General features: G+C 43.0%; 1 protein-coding gene across 3 annotated transcripts in view; it reads left to right on the forward strand.

Annotated features, from left to right (window-relative positions):
- Window positions 1-1,424: 1,424 nt before the first annotated feature.
- Window positions 1,425-23,682, forward strand: part of acaca (acetyl-CoA carboxylase alpha) — a 278,119-nt gene continuing 255,861 nt past the window's right edge. For 2 of the 3 annotated variants that reach the window (XM_072243270.1, XM_072243271.1), the window contains exons 1-2: window positions 1,426-1,642; window positions 9,246-9,520. In XM_072243270.1, the coding sequence (XP_072099371.1) occupies window positions 9,288-9,520 (233 nt within the window). In that variant the 5' untranslated portion in view covers window positions 1,426-1,642; window positions 9,246-9,287. Of the gene's footprint in view, window positions 1,643-9,245; window positions 9,521-23,682 lie in introns of all 3 variants that reach the window. The other variant, XM_072243272.1, reaches the window with a different exon arrangement.

The raw sequence follows: 23,682 nt of genomic DNA on the forward strand, positions 1-23,682 counted from the left end.
TCTATCTAATTCTCTCTTGAAAGCATCCAGAGAATTGGCCTCCACTGCCTTCTGGGGCAGAGCATTCCACAGATCCACAACTCTCTGGGTGAAAAGGTTTTTCCTCAATTCCGTTCTAAATGGCCTACCTCTTATTCTTAAACTGTGGCCTCTGATTCTGGTCTCCCCTAACATCGGGAACATGCTTCCTGCCTCTAGCATGTCCAATCCCTTAATAATCTTATATGTTTCAATAAGATCCCCTCTCATCCTTCTAAATTCCAGTGTATACAACCCCAGTCGCTTCAATCTTTCAACATATGACAGTCCTTCCATCCCGGGAATTAACCTTGTGAACCTACGCTGCACTCCCTCAATAGCAAGAATGTCCTTCCTCAAATTTGGAGTCCAAAACTGCACACAATACTCCAGGTGTGGTCTCACCAGGGCCTTGAACCTCTTTGCTCCTATACTCAACTCCCCTTGTTATGAAGGCTAACAAGCCATTAGCTTTCTTCACTGCCTGCTGTACCTGCATGCTTACTTTCAGTGACTGATGAACAAAGACACCTAGATCTTGTTGTACTTCCCCTTTTCCTAACTTGACACCATTCAGATAGTAATTTGCCTTCCTGTTCTTACTACCAAAGTGGATAACCTCACACTTATCCACATTAAACTGCATCTGCCCACTCACCCAACCTGTCCAAGTCACCCTATATTCTCATAATATCCTCCTCACATTTCACCCAGCTTTCTGTCATCTGCAAATTTGCTAATGTTACTTTTAATCCCTTCATCTAAATCATTAATGTATATTGTAAATAGCTGCCGTCCCAGCACCGAGCCTTGTGGCACCCCACTGGTTACTGCCTGCCATTCTGAAAGGGACTCGTTAATCCCTACTCTTTGTTTCCTGTCTGCCAAACATAGTTAATTTTGATCAGAAATCCTCTTCCACAGTGAATATTGGGGAAGATCACTTTGGGGGCTCACCAACTCTACATTCAAGGAAGAGATTATCAGTAAATTGCAGGAAAACGGCGTGGACGTGAAATTTCCTGAGGAAGCGTCTCGGCCGGAAATGTCGACTGTTCACTCTTTACCATAGATGCTGCCAGGTCTGCTGAGTTCCTCCAGCATTTTGTGCGTGTTGCCTGAAGTTTCAGCAGCGATCTTCCTGAACGATGCAAGGTGGCCGGATGCTCTATTTTGCCCTCTACCACTCCCATTCATCCCTCCTCCACTCTGATTCATTCCTCCGCCTCCTCATTCATTCCGTCCTTTCCCATTCCCGCTCCACCGCCGGTGGTTCGATTGTGACGCGTCGCTCACTCAATCTCCAGCTCGCTCTCCATTGGTCACGCCCCTCCACGCGGTTCCCAGGCGGAACAGGCGCCGACCAATGGGCCGGCTCGGCTGCGAAGAGGGCGGGGGCGACGGGCGGTGCGCGGCCCGTGGCCCGGGCTTGGGGGGGAGGGGGGGGTGCGAGGAGGTCAGAGGTGAGTGAACGGCAGTAACCCTCCTGAATCACGCCACCGGGTGATGCTGCTCCGGTGGAGCCGGTGATAAACCCGGAGTGGCCCCTCAGCACCACCCCTCGTCGCTCTCCTTTGCAGCCCCACATCAGCATCAACATCCGGCGCCTGTAGCCGGCAACTTGGTGAGTGTCGGAACGACGACGAGCGTTTGGGGAGGCTGCTGTTCGCCGGCGGCGGGCCCGTGTCCCTTCCCTGATCAGCTGCCGACAGTTAATCCAGGCAATTTAAAGGGTTGTCTGGGATTAAACGACTGCCCTTGCTTTAACCACAGGGGTATGCATGCCTGGGCTGCATTCAGGAGATGGAGACGAGTGCAATGCTCTCTATTTCCCTCTCTGAATCACTTTACTGGCTAGATCCAGCTTTGGAAGCGGACGAGTGATTATAGGGCCTTTAAAACAAGTGCTCGCACACTCGTAAAGGTTACATCATTGTGGTTGTGCATTAGTTTATTCTTCTTTGCTCTCTCTTCCCCAGCTGCGATCTCGTCCCACACGGACTTTTAAGTGAGGTGCCGGCTCGTCTGCTGAATTGAGAGATGGGGATGGCTATTGAGGGGAGCTTGTTGTAGGGACACAGATTCTGGTATCCTGACACGTGTTGCCCAGTTTAACCGTCTTGAAGGATTACTAACGCCTTACCGGTGTGTGGCCCAGACGCAGCACGTGGATTATGGCTACAGCTCACTCGTTTTGTGTGTGTGTGTACTGAACAGAGTGCTTTTCAGAAAATGAATCATTTACTGTATAGCCTAATGGACGTATCGCATCCAGGAGTCAGGAATGTAGGATTGAAAATCGATATTGTGGGGTTCCATTTCTTAGGCGGTCTGTTGCTTCCATAGTTTCTGACGAGAGGCAGGAGACGATTTTGACAGGGTGCAGTGTGAGCTTTCAGTGATTTCGATTAGAAGTTCTAAAAGCCGGCTTCTGCATATTGCGCAATAGAGTGTCACCGATTCCCGCAGGTTGGTGGAATGTTCCAGTTTCTCAAGGAGGCTCTGAGAACATCCTTGGATTTTTATTTCAGTCTTGTTGATTAGTTCAATTCTGTCATCTTCCGTAAGGAGTCCACCCTGTGGAATGCACGGTTTTCCCCAGGTGCTCCCATTTCCTCCCAGGGTGCAAAGACCTACCTATTGGTCATTGTAAATTGTCCAGTGATTTAGATTAGGGTTAATCGGGGTTGTCAGGGGTTGCTGGGGCAACGTGGCTCGTAGGACCAGAAGGGCCTACTCCCTGCTCTATCTCTAAATAAGTAAATCTGCCCACTCAGGGGTTCCCAACCTGGGGTCCACGGAACCCTTGCTTATTGGTATTGGTCCATGGCATAAAAAAGGTTGGGAAACCCTGCTCTACATTACTAATCTCTTGCCTGGATGGAGCACAGTGCCTGTGTTGGGAACATAAATAGCATTGCCTCCCAACAATGTAGAGTTTACACCTGAAGCATCGCCTCCAGTTTTTATTTCCTTATCCCATTGAAGTGCATACCTGCCATTGAAGAAGTGGAGTGCAGGTTCAGATTGAGTGTCTTCAGATTGGAGGACAGGACAACTCTAAACTCTCTTGTGCCATCAGGAAGGCGAATAGTCAGTTCGTACAGAAAATCCACAGACACCTTTGTGATACCAGGGATATGTGGTACTTGTGGCAAGGTATACAAGCCATAACCCATGAAAGTCCACCCTGCATGTCAATGACAGCAACACCTCCCTTCCTGATGGCTGAGTGCTTTCTGTGTACAATTTGATATACTGAATGATGTGACATTGAGGATACTTTATACTTTATTGTCGCCAAGCAATTGATACTAGAGCGTACAATCATCAAAGCAGTATTTAATTCTGTGCTTCGTGCTCCCTGGAGTACAAATCGATAGTAAATATTAAACATTTAAATTTTAAATCATAAATAGAAAAGGGAAAGTCAGGTAGTGCAAAAAAACCGAGAGGCAGGTCCGGATATTTGGAGGGTACGGCCCAGATCCGGGTCAGGATCCGCTCAGCAGTCTTATCACAGTTGGAAAGAAGCTGTTCCCAAATCTGGCCGTACGAGTCTTCAAGCTCTTGAGCCTTCTCCCGGAGGGAAGAGGGACGAAAAGTGTGTTGGCTGGGTGGGTCGTGACCTTGATTATCCTGGCAGCACTGCTCCGACAGCGTGCGGTGTAAAGTGAGTCCACAGACAGAAGATTGGTTTGTGTGATGTGCTGGACTATGTTCACAATCTTCTGCAGCTTCTTCCGGTCTTGGACAGGACAACTTCCATACCAGGTTGTAATGCACCCCAGAAGAATGCTTTCTATGGTGCATCTATAAAAATTAGTGAGAGTTTTAGGGAACAGGCCAAATTTCTTCAGCTTCCTCAGGAAGTAAAGGCGCTGGTGGGCCTTCTTGGCAGTGGACTCTGCTTGGTTGGACCAAGTCAGGTCATTTGAGATATTGACCCCGTTTAACTTAAAGCTTTTGACTTGTTCCACTTGCGCACCACCGATGTAAATTGGTAAATTGCGGTCCACTACTCCTTCTGAAGTCAACAACCAATTCCTTCGTCTTGCTGACGTTGAGGGATAGGTTATTGTCTTCGCACCATGCCATCAGGTTCTTAATCTCCTCTCTGTACTGAAACTCATCATTACCCGAGATACGGCCTATAATTGTGGTGTTATCAGCAAACTTCTATATTGATAAATCCCTCTCCCTCTGGTTGCAGCAGACGTGAGGATCTTAGCCAGGGTAAACCCATGCAAAGTGGCCAGGCCGGACAATATACCTGGTCAGCTGCTGAGGGACTGTGCAGTCCCACTCACAGAGATCTTAACAGTTATCTTTAGTATATCTCTCTGAAACAGTCCACCATCCCTGCAGGCTTCAAGGCAGCCACCATCATTCCGGTGCCCAAGAGAGCAACGGTAACCAGCCTAAACGATTGCCTCCCAGTGGCACTGAAGTTCTTTGAGCAGCTGGTAATGGATCGCATGAAATCCCACCTTCCAGCTTCTTTGGATTCTTATTAGTTCATCTGCCACCCAAGCCGATCCCCTGATGATGCCAAAGCCTCCACCCTCCACTCCATCCTGTCTCCCTTGTATGCCAGGGTGTCGTTCATCAACTTCAGCTCAGCATTTACCCCTCAGAGGTTGGTGGGTAAGCTGTCCTCGTTAGGACTCAACACCCCTCTGTCACTGGATCTTCGACTTCATGACAGAAAGACCCCAGTTTGCAGCAACACCTCAAGCTCCATTACACTGAGCACTGGTGCGCCCCCCTTACCCCCCTCGCCCCCGGGCTGTGTGCTCAGCCTGCTGCTGATTCGCGATTGCACTGCCAGATTCAGCTCAATCCATATCATCAAGTTCGCCGATGTCTCTCCATGATGTCGGATCTTGGTTGTCCATGTTTTAGAAATATAAAAGAGAACGAGAACTATTCTTACCTGTTAGATCATGAACTGGCTCGAAGGGCCGAATGGCCTACTCCTGCACCTATTATCTATTGTCTATGATCCATTTCTTCAGACAGATAAAAGATGGCGCTGGCATGTTGAAAGTGGTGAATTTCATGATCGATATCCACCTTTGTTGAGATATGGGTCCTGAGTGTGGAGCTTGTCCTCTGACCAGACATGTGTCCAAACGTCATCTGTGTGATGCAGCTTTGTAGCTGACGCTGGGGTGACCTTGGTTGCAGATAGTGGTGTTTGCAACTCCTGTATTACTGGGAAGATTGTTGGTTGTGAGATGTTACATTGTGGGGCGAATGATGGGGAAAGTGTTCGGGTGGTGATGCAGCCTTGCTTCCCACCTAAAAGTGTTGAGGTTGAATCCATTGTGAATCACTGGTGTTAACAGTATACTGCTCTTCATGTCAGGAGACTGGTGCAAGCTGGAGGCATATTTCTGCTGGCTTCCAAGCTGAGAAGGGTGCTCCACAGTCGCTCTCAATTCAAGGATTCGATGGCTTTTGTGAGGTCAAAAATTGCTCTGTGCAATGGTTGACACTACTCCCTGCTTTTCTCTTAAAATTGATGTGTAAGTGAAGATCATGTCAATTGTGCCCCTAGGCGGAAGGAACACACCTTTCAATTTGAGGAGCAGTTCTTTGGCCATGAAGAGAGGTACTGAGGATGATCCTGGAGTGTCTCCCTGTTCAAGATCCCCTTGAATTTATGGCAATCGGATTAGTCTCCTTTTTTGAAGCTGATCACAGTGTATCTCTGAGATCATTGGTACATCTTCTTTTTCTGTGAATTTGTGATTGAAGATTCAGAATTCTGACAGAGGTGCAGCCTATGTGTGGCCTCATTGCTTTTTAGTTGGCATGTGACCTGTTTTTTTTTACAGTTTATTTTGCCACTGGGCTGGATTCTTCACTGCAGAGTGGAGTCAAGGGCATTCAAGTCAAGTGGTCATAATAGAGGAATTTCTTCCAGCAAGAGCTGACAGGCTATTTGTCCTTGTTAAGCTTACCTCCAATGTTGGCTTGTTGCAAAGATTGCTTTTGGGTGTTTGCACTGCAGATTTTTCAATTCAAGGTTTGTTTGCACTGCCAGTTGCTGCTGGATCTCCTGGTCATGCTCATCAAAAGTGTCCAACTGTTGCTTCATTGGACCATTGGGATGCTTGGAGGGTGCTGTCTAAGAGTAATCTTTGATTTTCTTGACAATAGTTTTGTTAAAGTTGGGCTTGTGGAGATGAGCTGCTGACTAATCCATGTGATGCCAGGTATCCATCATGCTGCAGATGATGTGGTCTCCCGCTCAGCTGATGCAAGAGTCAGTGCCTAAATCCAGTGTAGTCACAAAGACTTGTGCTTGTCTGTCTGGAAAAATAGATTGGTTAAATCAGGATTGAGGTCCAACCATTTGTCAAGTGGAGACTCCCTGGAACAATACTAGTGACTATTGGGGTACCGCAAGGCTCAGTGCTGGGACCCCAGTTGTTTACAATATATATTAATGACTTGGATGAGGGAATTAAATGCAGCATCTCCAAGTTTGCGGATGACACGAAGCTGGGCAGCAGTGTTAGCTATGAGGAGGATGCTAAGAGGATGCAGGGTGACTTGGATAGGTTAGGTGAGTGGGCAAATTCATGGCAGATGCAATTTAATGTGGATAAATGTGAGGTTATCCACTTTGGTGGCAAGAACAGGAAAACAGATTATTATCTGAATCGTGGCCGATTAGGAAAAGGGGAGGTGCAACGAGGCCTGGGTGTCATTGTACACCAGTCATTGAAAGTGGGCATGCAGGTACAGCAGGCGGTGAAAAAGGCGAATGGTATGCTGGCATTCATAGCAAAAGGATTCGAGTACAGGAGCAGGGAGGTACTACTGCAGCTGTACAAGGCCTTGGTGAGACCACACCTGGAGTATTGTGTGCAGTTTTGGTCCCCTAATCTGACGAAAGACATCCTTGCCATAGAGGGAGTCCAGAGAAGGTTCACCAGATTGATTCCTGGGATGGCAGGACTTTCATATGGTGAAAGACTGGATCAACTAGGCTTTTACTCATTGGAATTTAGAAGATTGAGGGGGGATCTTATTGAAACGTATAAGATTCTAAAAGGATTGGACAGGCTAGATGCAGGAAGATTGTTCCCGATGTTGGGGAAGTCCAGAATGAGGGGTCACAGTTTGAGGATAAAGGGGAAGCCTTTTAGGACCGAGATGAGGAAAAACTTCTTCACACACAGAGTGGTGAATCTGTGGAATTCTCTGCCACAGGAAACAGTTGAGGCCAGTTCATTGGCTATATTTAAGAGGGAGTTAGATATGGCCCTTGTGGCTAAAGGGATCGGGGGTATGGAGGGAAGGCTGGTACAGGGTTCTGAGTTGGATGATCAGCCATGATCATACTGAATGGCGGTGCAGGCTCGAAGGGCTGAATGGCCTACTCCTGCACCTATTTTCTATGTTTCTAATAAAAGCAGAAAACATTGAAGCATATAACAGGTCAGGCAGCATCTGTGAATGAGAATCATAGTTAACGTTTCACTTTGAAGATCCTCTATCAGAACTGGGATAGAGGGGACAACAAAACACCGGTTTGGAACTGCAGAGAAGATGTAGTGGACTACAGGAATATCAATGACAGGGTGAGGTCAGGTTTGCCATGGGAGTTTATCTGGTTGAGGGTTAATAAGAGGGGGGGAAGAGGAGGGGGCTACAGGGTGGGCGGAGAGGGGTATGTAGAGCGGATGGAGAGGGGAAGGGAGCTGTAGAGAGAGGAAGGGGGGGAGAGAGAGAGAGAGAGCGGTGTATAATTGTGCAATAAAGTGAGGCAAACTGATCTAATCTCATAGGTGGATGACTTGCAGCAAAATGGCCACTTCTGCTACCTATGAGGAAAGCAAGTTAGCTGAACCTACAGTATTCAGTATTTAGCCGAAAGGGCTGCAGTGTGCTTAGACAGAAGATGAGGTGCTGTTTGTCGAGCTTTTATTGTGCTTTATTATTACAGTATAGGAGGCCACCGTCAAGTTGGGCAAGGTAGCAGTGGGGTTAAGAATTATCGTGGCAGCAGCGGGAGGCCTGCCCTCAGCTTCCTATTGCTCCCACTTTAATTCTGCACCCCATGGGATGAACACATGAAAACAATCATTCTTATCCGGGTTTGGTTTCTTGCTCCAATATGGTGGACACCACGCTGTAAACAGATGCATTACACTAGTTTGAAGACCTGCAGGTGAATCGCTGCTTCATTTGTTGTGACTGCAGGCGGGTAAGGAGCAAAGAGAAGTGGGCAAAGGTGTTGTGGGACAATAATTGCCGTTCCTGAGCAGCAGGAAGTTTCCCAGAAGTGAGGCTGGCTAGCTAGTGTGCATAAAGTGAGAAGTCATTTATAGAATGAGCTGGGATTAAGATATGTCTTTAATTTGTTATCAGCTGACGTAAAAATAAAGTAACCCTGTCAGAAGTTTTCTGCTGCCTTGGCAATTATACTGAACTTTCAATGTTGCTGTCATCTAGATGTGTTATTTTCCCCATTGGCAGCAGTAACTAATGCATGTTGTATAATTTATCTCATCTCCTTTCACTTTTAACCTTCCAATCTGTTCCTGAAAATACTCATTTCCTTGTCCACTGTTCCATCTGCCAGTGATTCTATATCCCATAAGAGAATTCTTCCTGGTCAATCCAGTAATAATGCAGAGTAATTTTTGGATTGACTTGGAGTCTACGTTGATTTGTGCTACCTGCTGTGGGTATTGTTTGTTGCACCTTGGGCACTGAGGAACGCTGTTTTATTTGGCTGTATTCAGTCTTGCATGAATGATAATTGAACTTGAACTACTGTAAATTAATCTGAGAGTGAATGGTTATGCTAGAGTCAATTTTCAGGGAGTGCGTGCCAAAGGGAGGGTTGATGGGGAGGGAGTGATGATGCAGTTGTTAAGATACTGCATTGCAACTAAAATTAGAGAGAGAAGGTGGCTGGTGTAAAGAACAGGGAAACGGGTGCAACAGCGACCAATTGGTGGCCGGTGCCTTCATTCCTCACTTCATCTGTCATCTCCTGGCCCCTGTCTTGCCCTTCCCTTTGTTCTCTTTACGTTAACTACCTGTCGTCTTCACTCTATCCTGATGCAGTTTCTGACTAGAAATGTTGACTGTCCCTTTCCCTCCACGGATGCTGCTCAACCCGCTGTGTTCTTCCAGCAGTTTGCATTTTTATTTCCCATTTGTGACATAGCTCTTCTGTCCTCTCTTTTTTCTCCCCCCAGCTCTGATTACTCTCACTGGAATGTTGATCAACACAAGGCAGAATGGCAGATCAAGATCCAACAAACAAGCTTCCTCAGCTCCAGCTGAAATGCCAGCAGTCCAAGTTCATTATTGGCTCCGTATCCGAGGACAACTCGGAGGATGAAATCGGAATGAGCAGCAGCAAATCCGATATTATGGAGGATAAGGACCGATCGCTATCACCTTCCTCTGTAAACTCTGACAGCCTGTCTGATCTGTGCCTGGCCAATGATGGTTTCTCTGTACAAATGAGGTAATGATGCATGGTGGCTCCCTGTAGCTGTGTATGTAAAATGTCTTGTCCAATTTTGCTTCAGTGGTGTGGCCTCCTGTTATTGGTGTGCATTTATGATGATGGGATAATCATGCTTTTGGAGCTAGGGATAAGGACCTGCATCGGGAAAAGGAAGCAACAATATTGTTACCTGTCTTGAAAACAAAATGCTGGAGATTTTTGGGTCTAGCAGCCCCTGTGGAAAGTGACCTGAAATGTTAACTGTTAAAGTGAGAAACCAAAATATCTTGGAATCAGAAATACAAGAGATTCTGCAGATGCTGGAAATCCAGAGTAACACACAAAATGTTGGAAGAGCTCAGCAAGTCAGGCAGCACCTATGGATAAAGAGCTCTTCATCAGGACTGGAAAGGAAGGGGGAAGAAACCAGAATAAGGTTGTATGGGAAGAGGAAGGAGTACAGATTGGAAGGTGTTGGGTGGTATCAGGTGAGGGAGAAGGTACTGTAGATGGGTGGGCTTAGAACTAGATTTTTTTTTATCGCTGACATACGACATGAAGTTTGTTGTTTTGTGGCAGCAGTACAGTGCAAAGGCATAAAAATCTATAAGTTACAAAAATAATCAAATTGCAAAGCAAAAGGAATAACAATAAACACAAGAAAGTCTGCTGATGCTGGAAATCCAAAGCAACACACACAAAATTCTGGAGAAACTTGGCAGGTCAGGCAGCATCTGTGGAAATGATTAAACAGTTGACGTTTTGGGCCAAAACCCTTCTTCAGGACTGAGAAGGAAGGGGGGAGATGCCAGAATAAAAAAGGTGGGGGAAGGGGAAGGAGGCTCATGGTTTGGTGAAGGTGGATGGGGAAGGTCAAGGGCTGGAGAAGAAGAAATCTAATAGGAGAGGTGGCGATGTAGTGTTCGTGGGCTGTTCAGAAATTTGATGGCTGAAAAGGCAGAAGCTCTTTCTGAAACATTAAGTGTGGGTCTTTAAGCTCCTGAGCCTCTTTCCTGACGGCACAGAAGGAGAAGAGGGCATGTCCTGGAGAGTGATGTACTTAGTGGAGGATGCTGCCTTCTTGAGGCATCGCACGTAATAGGTGAACTGGAATAATTAGAGAGGAAGTGTGAAGCCGGGAATGGCAGTGGAGGGGAGGGAAGGACTGCAGTCATAAGATATTGGATATTGCAGTTGCTGGAAATCTAAAACGAGAGAATCAGAAGATCAGGTGGTATCTAAGGAGAGAGAATTTGTTATAGATGGCTGATCTTGCACCAGAAATGGTAAGCTCTGACAGAAGCAGGCAAGTTTTGATGTGTGTTTGTCCTGTGTAATTATCTCCAGAAAGTTTTCTCTGCTGCCGACTTAGGCTGACCAATGTGTGGTTGCTGTTTCCGTCCCCCCTCTTTTTTTTAAAAAGGTATACTCTAGCATTGCTCCCATACGCTAAGAGATGAAAGTTAATGTTTAAAGCTACTACTATGTTTATCTTTACTCCTTTAGCATTGTCTCTTCTGAAGCTGGTGATCTGCTTTTGCTGGAACAGTGCAATATTTTTGTGCAATATTTGTTTCCATCCAATTCAGTACTGCTACCAACTTTCTTGTGCTGGTTTGCAGAGCCATTTCTACTTGTGAAGATGTATGAAGTACTCATTTAATAGCTCATCTTTGACCTTTCCTTAGATAAGAAGACCTAATGTGTGGCTCTTAATTGACCTCAGCTTTCTTTTTATCACTTGTACTTGTTTATGTGCTTTTAAATGGTTTTCAGTTTTCCTGTTACATTAATCTCCAATTTAATCCTTTGAACCACATTCAATCTTTTGAATCTTCTCTGTAGTTTTATCTTCTAGGTTTTCTAATGTTATAAGAATGTCATAATTTTTTTAAAAAAATTAGCTTCCACATCTTTAGTAATCAGGATGTGTGTATTTTTTATTCATGGTGAGTGCTGATGGTATTTATTGTCTATCCCAAGTTACTCTTGTTCTGAGTGGCTCCCCAGAAGCAAACCCAGAGGACAGGTTGCTGCAGGTCAGACCTAGCAGGGATGGTAGATTCTTTCCCTTAAATATTTCCCTTATGATGCAACAGCTTAATAGTTGTCATTACTGGCACAACTTTTTAATTACACTTTGATTGATTTAAGTGAAGCATCTGCTATGATGGGATTTGAACAGATTTTAACCTAGGCCTCATTATTTAGCCAGAAATTTATCCACTTATCCAGTAATCTAACTACTCTGCTTTAATACCTGATTGTCCTTTCATTTTCCCCCTCATAGGAATGTACTCTGTACCTAAATTATTTCCTGGTTTAAAGCAGGAGTCTGCTACCTAGCAGCTTAAATCTACCCAGTTTTTAATATGATCATGGCTGTTCTGCTCTGGCCTCTTGTTCATCCACTGTGCCAGTTCCCGTAGCTCTCAATTCCCAAATCTTGCAAGTAAGTTATCTACCTCCACCTTAAATAACTTGAATAATCTATTTATTCAGTTGCAGGACTATAGGCTATGACTTTTGCTTCAACCTTGTTTGCCTTCTTCCACTTAAATGTTTTGTTGTTTCGTTTTACTGTGTCTTTAGCTATTCCAAACTTGACATTTTAATCACAGTTGATCAAGATTTGTATATTGAAATATGCTCCATTTGTTTCACTTCAGTCCATAGAACAAAAAAAACTTAATTTTCTCATTGTGTTGTGAACTGATAAAGACTCATATTTTAGGAATTATTTTCCTTTTTATCATACATAGTCTCAGTGTAATGATATTGGAATCCTCGATTCATTGTATAATTTGTCTTGTTTCTGCAGTTCAGTAATTCGCTTGCAAATCTGCGTCCTTCCAGACAGTAAGCATGAAAGCAACAACTAAAGCTTTCTCAATCGATAAGCAAGTCAGATATGCTTTATCAAGAGAAATATCGTATAATTGCAGCAAGAGTGCAAAGTGCAACTTTGTTTCTGAGGAGTTTGCTTTTTGCATTGATGAACGGAGGTTACCATTCGTTTAAACTCTTTTGAAATCATGGTGCAATATCTGGTCACCTCATTTACCTCCAAATATTGTTCCTGATGTTTGCTGACCTTGTGGATGTCTGCTGACCTTGTGGATGTCAGTTGCTATAATGCCTGTACTGACTTATCAGGATTTGGTTGGATTTAGTTTGAAGCTAATTCTTGTTTCATTGCTAATTATTCTTCCCAACAACTTTGTGTTAAACTGTTGTGAAGGCACCTTTGGCCATTGGGGAGGTTTTCTTCCCCGCATTGAATTTTCTTCTCACATGATGGAGTTGTGATGTTTGGCTATTGGAAATTACCTTACTGTTGGATAATCAGAGTAAGTTGATTGGCATGTGCGGGAGAATTGAATGGATTACTTTCAGAGTACAGTGGATAGAATGGCTCCTTCCTATGTCATAAGAAAAGAAAAACATGGCAAACCTAACTGCTAATATCAAAAAAAATCTAAATTGCAGAAACTGCAATGGTTCTAAAACAGCTGGCCTGCTTGGTTGAGGCAGGAACAGTTGGTGTTTGGGGATGAAATCTCTCATGTTAGAGGCTCATTTCTAACAGTTCGGGCCATGGGAAGTAGCATTTGAAGGCTCATGTCATTGGAGAGTATATCATATATAATGTCATCATATACAACCCTGGGATTCATCTATGTGAGTTTCATTCTGAAATTTTTCAGGGGTTGCAGTATGTGAACTCCCTTGATGATGAATGGTAGTTCTATATGGTTGTTGCTATTGCCAGAAGTGCTGATAAGAAGCTTATTTTACTGTCACTCTTGAATAGAGGAGGTTTTTGATGGTACCACTTGTCTGTTAATTTTTATAACTTATTTCTCATCAATGTACTTGATATTGTTAAAAGCTGTCACCCTTAGAGGGGACAATACAAGTTATTAAGACCAACTTGGTACAGCTTTTGCAAGAGACAATTTTTAGCTATTACACTACCCTTGATATCAATTGGGTAAGTTATCCCCAGAAACATAGGATGGGTTGTACAAAAAATCTCGCGTCACCAGCCCCAGCTAGAATTAGCAAAATTGTTTAATACCACACTAATGCCATTAATGTCCATACAAGCTGTTTAGTCTAGCTTTATGAAAGCGAATGTCGTGATGCATCTTGATGTCGCGCTCAAGTTCATGAAATAGGCCTTGAACCTGTTATTGAACCAGGGATGATATTTTCTTATGTTGTTAATGGGATATTTTGAAGTGCTGAACTGTGCCAGCTGTCATTTAAATGAGCAATAGGAAGAGATAACTAGTTGGTAGATATACACAAGTTGTGTGCTGACTGAACGTTGAACCTGAATGTTGCCTTTGGCGCTGGACAGTGTCTGCTCTGGTGAAATTTTTTTTGCAGACGTCAGGAGAACTGTTGCCTTCTGTTACTCGAATGGGTTATCATCTTCCTGTCTGCTGTCTGATCATTACCAGGTATAAGCTTATAGCTAAACTTGATAATATGGCAGCCAAATTAAAGATTTATCACTCAGATGGGAAGAACAGGTGTAACATAACACTTGAGTGCTATTTGAAAGGGAATATGATAATTCTAGTAAGTAGCTTGTATGATTCTGAGACTTCTCTGCCATCTTCTTAGGCACTTAATTTCCCATCCTTTATCCAAATTCCTTAATGTCCTTTGAACTAATTCTTCACCTCCTTTAAATACGTTAATTAATGTTAATTTATAATTTCAGAGTGTGTGTGTGTGTGTGTGTGTGTGTGACTCACTCACAGAACTGCCGCTCACTGGATGTTTTTTTGTTTCTCACACCATTCTCCGGAAACACTATAAATTGTTATGTGTGAAAATCCCAGGATATCAACAGTTTCTGAGTTGCTCAAACGACCCAGTCTAGCACCAGCAATAATTCCACAGTCAAAGTTGGTTAGGTCACATTTCTTTCCTGTTTTTGGTCTGAACAACAACTGAATCTCTTGACTAGGTCTGCATGCTTTTATGCATTGAGTCACTCCCAAATGATTGACTAATTGCATATTTGCATAATTGCATATTCATGGCAGGTGTACGGGTGTAACTAGTAAAGTGGCCAATGAATGTAAGACCATAAGACATAGGAGCAGAATTAGGCTATTCAGCCCATCGAGTCTGCTCAGCTATTCCATCATGGCTGATCCCAGATCCCATTCAACTCTATATACCTGCCTTCTCGCCATATCCCTCGATGCCCTGACTGATCAGGAAAGTATCAACTTCCATCTTAAGTGTATCCACAGACTTGCCCTCCACCTGTGTACTGTATATAAATACAGTGGATTCTGGTTAATTGGGACACATCAGCACCAGTACAATTTGGCCCAATTAAGCTGCTGCCCCGATTAGCTGAAGTTTCATGAAAGAGTTTAAAACGTATTGAATTAATCTAAAAACATTGTGTATCATGTCAAATCAAAAGAAAAATTCCAAAGCCTGTCAACAATTTTAAAAATTAAAAACCAAAATTGTGATGCTGAAAAAGTATTCATCCCCTTTGTAATTACTATGCTAACTTTCCTTTGGTGCAACAATATTCTGTATAACCTTAACAACTCAGCCAATTTGTTGAGGCAGAAAATTGAAGAAACACTTCTTTTCAATGAATTCATTGAATATCCCCTCTCTGTAAGGTCCAACAGTATTGTAGATTTTCAACAGACCAAACCAAAATGAAGACAAATGAGCATTCAAGACAAGCCAGGGAAATGATAATAGAGAAGCACAGATCTGGAGAAGGGTACAAGACCATCTCAAAGGTACTGAGCATACCTCAGCTCAGTGCAGTGTATTGTGGAAAGCAAGCAGGGAAAAAATGAAACCACGGCCACACAGCCTTGGTCAACCACCCCTCTAAAGTTGGTCGGTGGAGAAGAATGGCGTTTATAAGAGAGGCTACTGTGACGCCAACAGTCACTCTGAGTGAGCTGCAGAAGTCAGTAGCTGCAACTGAGCGATGAAGTTCATGGCTCCACAATCTCTAATACCTTGCACAAAAAGGTTATTCTTGGGAGAGTGGCAAGGAAGAAGCCCCAGCTTAAAAAAATCATATTCTTGCCCGTAAAGACTTTGCAAAGCGTCACTTAGAAGATACTGTAAAGATGTGGAAGTTCTTGTAGTCGGATGAGACGAAAATGGAACTTTTTGGCTTCAACACTAAATGGCATATTTGGCATTAATCTAATACTGTGCACCAACCAGGTAATTTCATCCCTACTATAAAGTATGGTGGAGGTAGCACCGTGCTATGGGATGCTTTTCAGAACAGGGTCTGGAAATCTGGTCAGGATTGGTGAGTAAGTAATTGCTAAATACAGAGGGATCCTGGATAGCCTCTACCGGGAAGCTTAAACTAGGGAGCAAGTTTGTCTTTCAGCAGGACAATGACCCAAAGCACACTGTCAGAGTAACTGTAGAGTGGCTTCAAATGAAGCAAACTGGTGTCCTTGAGCAGTTCAGTTTTGCTCTATCATGTTGTGCAAAGCTAATAGAGACTGATGCAAGAAGAATACTGGCTGTAACGGCTGTGAGAGGTGGTTCAACCAAGTACTGAGCAAAGGGGGATGAATACTTTTGAATTGCTGACACTTCAGTTTTTGAAGTTTTAGTTTTTATGCTTTACATTTTTCCCTGTATTTGGGTTCTGTACTATGAAAAAAGGAGCATGTGATTCACAAATAAAAGTTCAGTTACTTTGATCAAAATTAAATATATTAATTACAGTTTCTATTGCAAGTTAGAAACTGTTTGGCAACATTCTCCTGTCCCAAATAAGCGACTGTCCCAATTAACCTATTGGCCAGTTGACCAGAATCCAATGCATGCATGTCTACAAAAGCCAAATTTTGCATGGTCTGTTCATGATATTGTTCAATGCATACAGTGAAAATGATCAGATAATTGTCAGATTGGAGGTTGTTTGCTTTTGTTGCTTGGTATGTCCTGTTTTGTTGTAACCTGTGTTGTTCTGCCGCGTTAGTGTGGGTACGTATGCTATGTTGGTGCCGGAATGAACGATGACCCCAGCACACGTCCTTGTGTGTGGTGGTGGTTAATGCAGATGACACATTTCATTGTGTGTTTTGATGTACATGTGATAAAGCTGAATCTGATGTCTCTGCGTTTGTAGTGTTTATGTTACTACATGTTATATGGAAGGCATCATTGTCATTGATGTGGCTTCTTTGGGCAATATCCTTCAAGTATTTGAGAGGGTTTTCCACAGGGCCTAGCGCCATAGATTGCAGTGCTTCCCCCCCACAAAGCCTTTGTTTTGGTTCCATTGAGATTCACTGCATCTCTTCACATGTGCTCCAGCAGCCTGGAATGTGCCAGCAGCCAGCATTTCCTTTATCTTGTGATCTCATGTTCTCGTTATTTATTTATACTTATATTTGCACTTGCACAGTTTGTCATCTTCTGCACTCTGGTCAATCTTTCATTAATCCTGTTACAGTTGCTATTCTATACATTTGCTGAGTATCCCCACAGGAAAATAAGTATCTAGTGACATATACTTACTTTGAATTTTAGCAGTCTGCTCGGAAAATTTTCCAACATGATCCATTGTGTTCTTTTCCCAAAAGACCTGTGCTGACCACTGCCTGATGGATGTGTGCTTAGAGGTGCTTATAAACTTCCTTGTTTCTCTCATCTTTGAGGGTTTTAATGTAATTATGAGACATTCAAATCGCCCAAGGCTGATCTATCCTGGGGAAAATTTGTAAATTCATATTCTCCCTTCTCATAGCATCCTCAGCCTTCATGTTGATGAAACTTTGTTTATTTTGCTGTAATATTTGATAAAAATCACAAATTCCTTTGCTTTTTGAAGGGGCAAGTGCATTTTTTATTGTTAGTGGATTTGTTTGTGTTTAGCAATCCTGCAGGATATTTAAGTTGTGTCAGGCACAACACCTTGTTCCGTTGCCAGCATGTTTCCATGTTTATCTGGACCGGAGCAGCTACTGGAAGACTTCAGATTGTTAATAGCATTTTAATTTTGTATGTATAATTACAGTGCCATTGGTAGGTTAGTGATATAGAGTAGGAATCTGCCTCTTTTATTTCCTTTGAAATCCAGAGTGTGTTTTTGTTTCCCTCTTCAAAGGTAGGGTCTGAGGATGTTCAGTGCAATCATATCATTATAGGAGCACAAGAAAATAACAGCAGGGGTAGATTTAGCCGCCTCAAGTCTCGATGACTCTTCTGTGTCAGTTTCACATAGCCTTCAATTCCCTGGTTTTCCTCAGCCCAAGACTATAGTTTGGGGAAAGAAGGCAGATGGCGACCATGATATTGCTTGTCTGGAGGAAATTGTTTGAATTAAAAATAACGAGTTATTTTATTATTAATTTGTAGTTAGTTTGTTGGAATTGTATTTGAGACAACAAAGAGACTCATTCTTTTATATGACACAGCTGAAAATTATTCTAATATTATTTCAATATACCAAAAATTCAAAAGTTGATTGTCATGAGTAACAAGTTAAATGAGTTCCAGTACCACCTACTGAAAGAGCACAAGTGGCTGTCAGTAAACTGGACTATGGCACCTCTGCCATATAATGGAAGAAGGAAAATGACATTAATATTCATTTCAAGAGTCATGATTAAATGTTAATAAATGACTCATTAACATTTCAACATTTGGGATTTCATATTGATTTCATATTAATAATGTTGCACAAGTTTAAACTTTGGAACAAAATACTACTTTAGAATGTTGACTTCTCTGTTTTTTAATATCATTTTGGGTAGATACAACTATTGGTTCACATGTGTAACTTGTGTCTGACTTTTAGTTTTTGTCTCCGTCTCCTTTCTGTTCTCTTATGTAACTATGTGTCACAATCTTTTGCTCTTTGGCTCTTCATTTGCTGTATGCTCTATTGAGCTTTTGTGTTTTCCGTTCTGTCTTTCTGAATGTCACAGCAGTCTCCTCTTCCCCCCCTCCCCGTATCTCTATCTTTCTCTTTTTGTACAACTCAGTACTTGTCTCTGTCCTCTTTCGTGGCTTATCCTACTTGCCCACCTCTTTCCAAGCAGAGGCAGGCCTCGATGGCACTGCAGAGAACAGGAACTCCACTGAATCAGTGGGTGGGGTGGGGCTGAGCTAGGAAGTGGCAAGTATTTTTGTTCTTTGGTTGAATTGATTAGTTGTTGTGAGGTGAGATTATTATTTAACTATCCAGTCTCACACCGCGAAAGTGTGACTGACCAAACAGTAAAGCAACATTACTATTTTGATTTTACATAAGGCATTTTCGGTAGAAGTCACTGGAGAGTGATAGAAACAAGGAACTATATACAATATGTAAATAATTTCTTGGAAATGTGGAGTCATCGTGCTACTGCAGCCTGACATAAGATTAGATAAAGATGTCCTGTCTGTTCTGCGTGTTTCAGCTGTGCTTTGGGGGGGATAGAGATACAGCATGCTGTGGCTGGGACTGTTTTTAGTCAGGAATTAATTACTTTCTCATTAAGCCAGGGATCTGGATGAAGGGATATTCTTTTGTGGGTTACTACGAGTGGTATAGGACAACCCAAAAGTATCTGCAAACCTCTTGACCTGCCCGTTATAACATTAGCTGAAATATTTGATGCAAATCAAAGTCGAGTTTATTGTCATACGTGCAGCTCCAATGAAAACTTACTTGCAGTAGCATTGTAGGCTGTGCATTTACTAAAGGACAAATATAAGGGCCAGTAGCATAGTGGTGAGCGTAAAGCTATTGCAAAACCAACGGTAAGACAGAGGTTTGGTTCCTGCTGCTGTCAGTGTTTCCTCCCTCGATCCAAATACGTCCAGTTACAGCTGGTGAATATTGGGTATGCTATGTTGGCAGTGGAAATATGGCGACACTTGCAGGTTGACCGGCATAGTCCTCGTTGATTGATTTAACGCAAACAACACGTCTGTATGTTTCGATGTACATGCAACAAATAAAGCTAATCTTTTAAAATATTTACAAATTATGGCCTGAAAACCATCATTGTGAGAGCAGGACTTAAGGCAGTAGATATGCAACACCTGTTTTGGATTACATAGAGCCCCGCTGGTGTAACTCCTCCTGGGATAATCCAGTATGATACCGAACAGCAAGCGTACACTACAAATCCCAATGGATTACCCTGAAAATACACTGATGTGCACCTGCACTGCAGAATAATCAGGCTGAAGCATCAACCGTTGTGTACCATGGAGCTCTGGGATGCAGAAGGTGCTGGATGTGTTGGTGTATGATTTGCAAATGCAGAACGCTATCAGAATGTGTTATGGGTTGAATGCAAAAGTAGGAAGGGTTATGTTGTGGTTATGTGGAATATTGGGAGTACTATGGAAGTATTAGATTCCTTTGCACATGTCCTCAACACCTCACCATTTCTTCTATCACCCTACATTTGGGTTAATTTACAGAAGCCAATCCACATGAGTTTGTGAGGTGCGTGGAAACTGGAGCTTCCTGGGAAAAACCCTTGCCGTTACGGGGAGCTGGCACAGCCTCAGTACACTAGAAATCGGGATCAAACCCAAATCTGTGTAGCTGTGCTGCAGTGGCATTGTGTGAGCCTCAGCTGCAAGGCCTGTGACAACCTCTCCATTCTAGCCCTCTCTTGCTGAGACTTCACTTTGGTCCTCAGAGCCTAAAAAATGCCAGTATCAGTGAAGCAATCACCAATGCCCCTCTCCTCGTCTTTAAATTCCTTATCAGATTTCTCTCACCTCCCACCTGAATACCTCCATTGCCTTTTCTATAGGATAGATTGCGAGGAAGTTACTTCCAATGGATGGTGGATCTAGGACCAGAACATGAACTAAAACTTGCGGACAGACTATTCAGAGGTGAAATGAGGAAACAGGTTTACAGACTGAGAATGTAAAAAGTTCAGAACTTCCTTTTATAAATATACTTGATAAGTTAGTTGTTGATTTTAATTCTGTGAGTGATAAACATGTTCAACCAAAAATAATAATAATAATGTTGGGAAAAAGGTTTTATTTTCACAACTGACAGATCACATAGGCTACTTGTTTCTATTTGCGTTCCGCAAAGTACTTTGAACTGGCCAGCAACCTGGTTTCAATTCCTACTGCTGTTTGTAAGGAGCATATATGGTTCCCTGTGACTGCGAGGGTTTTGTCTCGGTGCTCTGGTTTCCTCCCACGTTCCAAAGGCGTGAGGTGGAGTTAGTAAGTTGTGGGCATCCTGCGTTGGTGATAGAATCATGTCGACACTTGTGGGGTGCCCCACAGCACATCGTTGAACCATGTTGGCCATTGGCGCAAAATGATGCGTTTCACTGTGTGTGTCAGTATACACGTGACAAGTAAAGATAATCTTTCTTTAATCTTTGAACCATTTTCTGCCATTAAAGCCCAAAGTATATCACCCTACAATTCATTTTCTTGCAAGCATTCACAGTAGAATGAAGAAATACAATAGAGTCAATGAAAAACTACGTACAAAGACTGGTAAGCAACCAATGTGGAAAAGAGGCCAATCTGTGCAAATATAAAAAAAATCATATTATACCTGCAATAATTATATAACCATACAACCATATAACAATTACGGCACAGAAACAGGCCATCTCAGCCCATCTAGTCTGTGTCGAACGCCACTCTCACCTAGTCCCACCGACCTGCACTCAGCACATAACCCTCCATTCCTGTCCTGTCCTGTCCATATACGTATCCAATTTTTTTTTAAATGACAATATCGAACCTGCCTCTACCACCTCTACTAGAAGCTCGTTCCACACAGCCACCACTCTCTGAGTAAAGAAGTTCCCCCTCGTGTTACCCCCAAACTTTTGCCCCCCAACTCTCAACTCGTGTCCTCTTGTTTGAATCTCCCCTACTCTCAATGGAAAAAGCCTATCCACGCCAACTCTATCTATCCCCCTCATAATTTTAAATACCTCTATCAAGTCCCCCCTAAACCTTCTATGCTCCAAAGAATAAAGACCTAACTTGTTCAGCCTTTCTCTGTAACTCAGGTGCTGAAACCCAGGTAACATTCCAGTAAATCTTCTCTGTACTCTCTCTATTTTGTTGACATCTTTCCTATAATTTGGTGACCAGAACTGTACACAATACTGTACTCCAAATTTGGCCTCACCAATGCCTTGTACAATTTTAACATTACATCCCAACTCCTATACTCAATGCTCTGATTTATAAAGGCCAGCATACCAAAACCTTTCTTCACCACCCTATCCACATGAGATTCCACCTTCAGGGAACTATGCACCATTATTCCTAGATCACTCTGTTCTACAGCATTCTTCAATGCCCTACCATTTACCATGTATTTCCTATTTTGATTAGTCCTACCAAAATGTAGCACCTCACACTTATCAGCATTAAACTCCATCTGCCATCTTTCAGCCCACTCTTCTAACTAGCCTAAATCTCTCTGCAAGCTTTGAAAACCTACTTCATTATCCACAACGCCACCTATCTTAGTATCATCTGCATACTTACTAATCCAATTTACCACCCCATCATCCAGATCATTAATGTATATGACAAACAACATCTAATGTATATGACAAACAACATCGGACCCAGTGCAGATCCCTGAGGCACACCACTAGACACCGGCCTCCAACCTGACAAACAGTTATACTTTATTGTCACCAAACAATTGATACTAGAACGTACAATCATCCTAGCAATATCTGATTCTGTGCTTTCCGCTCCCTGGATTACAAATCAATAGTAAATATTAAAAATTTAAATTATAAATCATAAATAGAAAATATAAAAATGGAAAGTAAGGTAGTGCAAAAAAACCGAGAGGCAGGTCCGGATATTTGGAGGGTATGGCCCAGATCCAGGTCTTCAAGCTCCTGAGCCTTCTCCCAGAGGGAAGAGGGACGAAAAGTGTTGGCTGGGTGGGTCATGTCCTTGATTATCCTGGCAGCACTGCTCCGACAGCGTGCGGTGTAAGGTGAGTCCAAGGACGGAAGATTGGTTTGTGTGATGTGCTGTGCCGTGTTCACGATCTTCTGCAGCTTCTTTCGGTCTTGGACAGGACAACTTCCATACCAGGTTGTGATGCATCCTAGAAGAATGCTTTCTATGGTGCATCTATAAAAATTAGTGAGGGTCTTAGGGGACAGGCCAAATTTCTTCAGCTTCCTCAGGAAGTAAAGGCGCTGGTGGGCCTTCTTGGCAGTGGACTCTGCTTGGTTGGGTCAAGTCAGGTTATTTATGATATTGACCCCGAGGAACTTAAAGCTTTTGACCTGTTCCACTTGCGCACCACCAATGTAAATTGGGTCGTATGGTCCGCTACTCCTTCTGAAGTCAACAACCAATTCCTTCGTCTTGCTGACGTTGAGGGATAGGTTATTGTCTTCACACCATGCCACCAGGTTCTTAATTTCCTCTCTGTACCAAACTTGTATATTGAGTTCGATGGAAACTTGACTATGCAATCAGTTATCTGCCACTACCCTCTGGCATCTGGTATTATGTAATACTGAGAACATAAATTATAGAGTTCTTGAAAGAGAGTCCAAAGATTATGGAATCAGTTCAGTCTTGAGGTGAGTGAGGTTTTTCACACTGTCAGGAGTCTGATAGTTGAAAGGAACAACCGTTCCTTTACTGTTGGTGTAGTTACCTAAGGCTCCTGTACCTCTTTCATGATGGCAGCAGTGAGAAGAGAACATGGCTTGGACAGTGGGGGTACTAAATGATAGATGCTATTTTCCTGTGACAGCACGCCATGTAAATGCGCTCAACGGTGGGGAGGGCTTTTCTTGCGATGGATTGGGCTGTATCCACCACCCTTCGCAGATCTTTCCCTTCCTGGGTGTTTGAGTTTCCATAACAGTCATGATGCAAACAGTCAAGATGCTCTGTACTGTGTATCTATAGAAGTTTGTTAAAGATTTAGATGACATGCCGAATTGGCGCAAACCCCTTGGAAAGTAGAGGCAATAATATAATTTAAGGTAGTATAGAAATAAAAGTTTAAATATTGTATCATCACAGTAAGTGAATAGATCAATGCCTCCCTCTTCTCTTGCTGTGTAGTATTTAAATTTATATGCTTGCTTCAACTTCAGGAATTACTGTTTTGATCCACTTGCTGGTTTGTGCTGAAGGTGCTTTATCTTTAAACTGGG

This window comes from Mobula birostris, chromosome 25 (genome assembly GCF_030028105.1).
Source record: "Mobula birostris isolate sMobBir1 chromosome 25, sMobBir1.hap1, whole genome shotgun sequence".
NCBI lineage: Eukaryota > Metazoa > Chordata > Chondrichthyes > Myliobatiformes > Myliobatidae > Mobula > Mobula birostris.